Raw genomic sequence first — 6,029 nt, forward strand, 5'->3', positions numbered from 1 at the left:
ACATCGATCTCAAACGGATACAATAATATTATGAAACTGAAAAACTAATCAAAATGCGCAAATAGTTAAAATCAAATGAATATATCCTCTTGTATTATCTAGTTAAAATGTAAGTACGATGCAAATTTAGCTCTACAATTTACAACTGAAAATCAAAAGGTTAATTTATGATAAAATAAAATTCAAATTTGAGCTCAGACCTGATTTCATAAAAAAAAACCTAATTTTTCGAATAATGCCCATGATTGTTTTAATAGAGCCCCTAATTATTTTCTATATTACATTTCAATAATGCAAAATATCTAAAGTTGTTTTCTTAAGCTTGTCTATTTGCATAGAGAATGCAAGTAACTTTAGTTATTATACATAGCCCTTGATTATATGGTCAAGATTATGTTAATGATTTGTCTTGTCAACCCACTTTTTTATGCCAAAGTTATTTTCGCTTAATATATTTTTGTAGTTCAAGATAACAAAACCACCAACTATCTAGTATTATTACAAGTTGCCAAAAATTTTAAAACAACTACTACGAAAGTCATCTAAAACTCAATCATTGAATCATATCATTGCTCAACCAAAAAATGTACACTTTAGAAATAGATGATTCCGTTATACTTCACCTTAACATACACACTTTAGGTAAAAGTATAGAAAGAGTCAACTAAGTACCATATACGAACTTCCAACAAGCCCGTTTAAGCTTATTATCAATATTAACTCTTGTATGTTGGCCGTAAATAGAGATGGCCAACAGTGTGGGCCAATCCAGCCCATCCAACCCAGCCCACCTCGTGGGTCGTGTGGGTCGGGCTCGCAAAAAGCCTGGTCCAGCCCAGCTCGAATCATGAAATTGGTGGGTGGGACGTGGGCCAGATTTCTTGAGCCCAGCCCACTAAAGCCCGCTACTAAAACCGCCCAGTCCGGACCACAAAACCGGTCCAGCCCAACCCATGAACCAGACCAGCCCAGTCCAAGTTATTATTGAACCAAATTGTGTATATTTTAATCAAATTGTATATATTTTAATCAAATTGCATATATTATAATTCAATCAAATTTTAAAATAATGAAATTATTCATTAATTTTAATAATTGTATATATTTTTATTCATTTTAGGAAAAATTGACAAAAATAAGCCAACCTTTGCCCCATCTTCCACATTTAAGCCGTTCTTTTGATAATCCAGAGTTAATACAACCTTATAATCATTTAAACCAATTTTAGGTTACATAACCTGTAACTTATTCTACAGGTTACAAATATTCTTAATTTTTTTTGTCTTTTTTCCCTTAAATTAATCTTTACCCTCTTTCTTCTCTCTCCTCCCTCTTTTATCTCCTCCTCCCACTTCCGTCATTCACTGGCACCACCACCACCACCACCACCAGTCCCCCTTTCTCCTCCACCAAAACCCTAACACTGTACCCCTTCTCTCTACTTTCTCTACCACCCTGTGTCATCTTCTTCATCTACTATGTTCTTCGGGGTTTGGGTGTGGATTTGGATTCTCAGTTTTTGTGGTGGGTGGTTCGGGTGTGGATTGCGGCTGGGTTTCGGGATGGAGTGGGTTTGGGTGGCTTCAGGGGTTTGAGTGCGGTTTCTGGATTTCGGGATTTGGATGTCGTTTCTGGGTTTCAGGATTCGGGGTTGGGTGGGGTGTGTTTGGGTGGTTTCGGGATGGAGAGAGGGAGTTAATGGGCTGGTGGTGGGGTGGGTTCGGTTGTGGTGGAGGGTTTCGATTAGTGTTGGGGTTTGGTTATGGTGGTTGTGAGAAGAGAAGAATAGGGGTGGGTCATGTGTGGTGTAACGATGGTGGAGGAGGGGGACAGCAGGAAGATGGAGGAGAGAGGTGGTGGTCATGGTGAGGGAGGAGAGAGGAAAATATAAGGGAAATTAAAAAATAAAATTAATCATAATTAATCATAATTAACTTGTTGCAACCTGTGTTAGCAGGTAAACTTAAATCACTAACCTAAAATTGGCTTAAATGATTATAAGGTTGTATTAACTCTGGATTATCAAAAGGACGGCTTAAATGTGGAAGATGGGGCAAAAGTTAGCTTATTTTTGTCAATTTTTCCTTCATTTTAAAGATTTTATATAACAATAATGAATAATTTCAATGATTAAATAATTTTGAAAAAAAATATCTGATGCCGGCCCGCCAGCCCGGTCCAGCCCACTAGACCCACGAACCACCAGAACCGCTTCTCGAACCGCGAAAACCGATAACAGACCGGTGTGGGCCAAGACTTTTCAGCCCGCGGACCAGCCCACCCAACCCATGAATTTCACGGTCCGATCCTGAGCCGTGAAATCTCAGCCCAGCCCGCTCCGGCCCACAGTCTGGCCCGCCCAGCCCGCACCAGTGGCCATCACTAGCCGTAAATATAAACAAAGCCAGTTTAAGCATAGCAAGCTTAGGCCACCACCAGTTTGACAATTTCCAGCTGATCCTCTATAGAGGACTAAAGAAGCTTCGACAAGTACATCCAGGACATGGAATATAGTTAAAACTTGCAAAATGAACATAGTAACAGGCTAACAGCGGAACTGTTACACTATGTGACATCAAACTTGCAAAAAATACTTTCCTACTCATTTTACTATTTTCCTACTCATGTTAAAAACATAGCTCTTAAAACTATTTTTTAATCTCACTAGATACCAAAGGTTTCAGAAACTTAAAGCAAGACTTTAAGCATCAGCAACAAAAAGGATACATCAGAAGCAGCTTAAATGGTTCCATAACAAAACCCTGCGCTGTTCAGTAGCAACTCTATTCTATGATTACTTAGATAAGCTATTAAATAAAAAAAGGGTTTCTTCAAACAGCAAAAAAAAACTCAAGTGTCCCAAAAGACAAAAACTGGATACTCTCATTTGCATATTGGTGATCAAGCAGTTGCAGTCTTCTCCGCTCTCTTACGTGCCTCCTCGATGATGGTAAGCTTGATACCCTTGCCCTTGGGGAGAGACACCCAAGGTTTTGTACCTTTACCAATGATAAAGACGTTTCCCATACGAGTAGCAAACTCGTGACCTTGTGAATCTTGAATGTGGATTGTCTCAAAGCTTCCCTTATGTTTTTCCCTGTTCTTGATGACTCCAACACGGCCTCTGTTTCTTCCTCCAGTGACCATAACAACATTTCCAACATCAAACTTGATGAAGTCAACAATCTTGTTCTCCTCCAAGTCAAGCTTAATAGTATCATTGGCCCTGATGAGGGGGTCAGGGTAACGGATGGTCCTCCCATCGTAAGTATTAAGGTATGGAATTCCTTTAGTGCCGAACTGCACATTCCTTACCTTGCAAAGCTTGAACTGCCAAAACAGAACTGCTGTATTAGAATAGTCTTGTGAGAACAGTCAAAAATCATGTAATATCAGTCAAGTCTCACAAAAACCAACCTTGGCTTCCTCGTCCCTGACTGAGTGCAGCCTGAAACGACCCTTGGCGTCGTACAGGAGACGGAAGTTCTCGTTTGTTTTGGGAATCGATATGACATCTGGAATCAAGGTACAATTTATAAATTATAAACCCCAAGAAACTACAAAGGTCAACCTAAAACTAAGGATTAAAAAGATACTCAACCAGAAGGATACTAAAAACCCAAACAATGAAATAAAGCCATCAGCAGTCGAACCAGACTGATGTAATGACCACAAATTCATCCCATGACAAAATACATAAATGAAAACTTAGAGCAAAACAAGATGGAACCAGAAAGCATTAAACAGAGTAAAGTTGCTTACCCATGAAACCAGCAGGATAGGTCTTGTCAGTCCTGACCTTCCCATCAACTAGAACATGGCGTTGCATCAATATAGCAATAACTTCACGGTAAACCAAAGCATACTTCAACCTGTTACGCAAAATTAGGATAAGGGGCAAACACTCCCTAGCCTTGTGAGGCCCAGAGGATGGCTTGGGGGCCTACATAGTAGAAAACACAGCAAGTAAGCAAACATGTAGCCTGAATCAAAATCACAATGCAAGTTATGAGAACATTTTACTTACAAAAGCTCCTCCCAGTTTGTCAAGCATCCAATGCTTGGGGGCATTGAGCCTCTTCATATGCTTCTTCAAACCTCTCGCCTGAAACAAATAGGAAAATCAATTATTAGCAGCTGCTAAATCCATCTATGCTCTCTGTAGAAGTTAGTGACCAAATTCATAAATCCATGAGAACCGCATTAAGTTATAAGGATAGCTTTTAAGCACATATTCCTTTAACAAAACACACAAATACATCAAACCTGATATTTCTCCAGTTAAAACACCCCAGCCCATTCCGTGCTACATAAAGGATGCATAACTTAGCTTAGAAGCCATTCGCATCTCTCCTTTAACATTTTTCCCTTCAATATATCCTTGCCCGTGCATACGACTCAGGTCTACCAGCTACTATATAACAAGGGACCTATTTCTAAGACTTTCAGTCCTATTCAAAATAGAGTAATTTTCTATTGTATTGTAGAGAATGCTTTTGGATAAAACTGCCTATACACTCTTATAAGAGATAAATTAAATAAACAAAAAAACTGTGAATTAGAACAAACAAGACGAGCTCTAGCATTAATTCTAATTAACCGAATGTATGAAAAACAAATCAAAATCTGACATGAACATAAAAGTCAATTAAAAAAAACAAACATCTCATAAAAACTACTATGAACGAAAACCTCTTTCTAAGACTTCAGTCTGATTCACAGTAGAGTAATTATCTATTGTAATGTAGAAACTGATATTGAATAGAATTGACGATACAAGTAAAAGAGATAAACAAAAAACTACGAATTAGAAAGAAAAAAAAAACTAGATGAACTCTGGCATCAATTCTAATTAACCGAATGTATGAAAAACAACTCAAAAACTAACATGAACATAGAACTCAATTAAAATCACAATTTCATACATCTCATAAAAAAAATACTACGACTGAAAATCAAAAACAACGATGAAAGCAGTGAATCAAACAAGTTTGGAAAAAAAAAAAACAAGATGAGCTCTAGCATTAATTCTAATCAACCGAATGTACGAAAAACAACTCAAAATCTAACATGAACATAAAACTCAATTAAAAAACACAAATTCATACACCTCATTAAAAAAAAAAAAAAAAACTACTATGAACGAAAATAAAAAACAACGATGAAACCAGTGAATCAATCAAACAACATAGATATTGAAATGCGAGCAAAATTAGGTCAGATGAACCTACGATTCGATCACTCATACACTCAAAAAAAGCAAACAAAAACAAAAATCAACAAAAATAACAGAAAACCTTCAGCATAACAAGATATGCAAAGTGATAGGGAAGAAGAGAGAGAAAGAGAGGAGACGAACCATGGTGAAATTGGAGTGTGAATCTGCAGTTGTGGCCGCCGGTGCTCCGCTGCGTGATAACGAGAGAGATAAAAGAGGGTCCAAATGCTGCGCAAAAACCCTAACCCTCTATTTATATGTAACACCACCTTCACTCTCTTGTGTTTTCAGTTTTTGTGACTTGCGAAACGTAATGAGACGATACTGCCCTTGTTTAACTACGGTGTCGTTTTCGTGTGGATTTGTTAATGTTTTTTTTATATAATTAATGAATTTTGCATAAAAAAAAGGGGTGCAACTAGGGATGGCAATGGGGCGGGTCTGTGTCGGGTCCACCCAGACCCAGACTCGTTCATTTTTCACCACCCAGACCCGTTGGATCTAGATTTTTCAAATCCAGACCCGCTGGGTCTAGCGGGTTCATGGGATCTTACTGGGTCCTAAATGGGTCCTTTTTAGTTTTAAGTTTTCATCACATTTTTTAATATATGTAATTAAAAAATTTCGCCCTAATATATATAGGTTCTTGTATCCATGGTTAAAGCATTCTCTAAATAAAATTTTAAGAATTAACTCATAATATATTAAAATGTCACAACTTATAAAGTTACATGTCTTAATGGAGTTACAACACTAATAAGTTCACAAAATCACAACTCACAAAATTTTAGAGTTTCGGTAAAAAAAAAAA

General features: G+C 37.5%; 1 protein-coding gene across 1 annotated transcript; it reads right to left on the minus strand.

Moving 5' to 3' along the window:
- Positions 1–2,640: 2,640 nt before the first annotated feature.
- LOC104900231 (40S ribosomal protein S4-1) lies at positions 2,641–5,518 on the minus strand. The gene is made up of 5 exons (XM_010687607.4): positions 5,360–5,518; positions 4,028–4,105; positions 3,763–3,943; positions 3,418–3,515; positions 2,641–3,330 (listed from the first exon to the last, which is right to left on the minus strand). Exons 1-5 carry the CDS (start codon positions 5,360–5,362, stop codon positions 2,902–2,904), a joined length of 789 nt encoding a protein of 262 aa, XP_010685909.1. The 5' UTR covers positions 5,363–5,518; the 3' UTR covers positions 2,641–2,901.
- Positions 5,519–6,029: the final 511 nt, after the last annotated feature.

The sequence above is a fragment of the Beta vulgaris genome, chromosome 7, assembly GCF_026745355.1.
Source record: "Beta vulgaris subsp. vulgaris cultivar EL10 chromosome 7, EL10.2, whole genome shotgun sequence".
Classification (NCBI taxonomy): Eukaryota; Viridiplantae; Streptophyta; class Magnoliopsida; order Caryophyllales; family Amaranthaceae; genus Beta; species Beta vulgaris.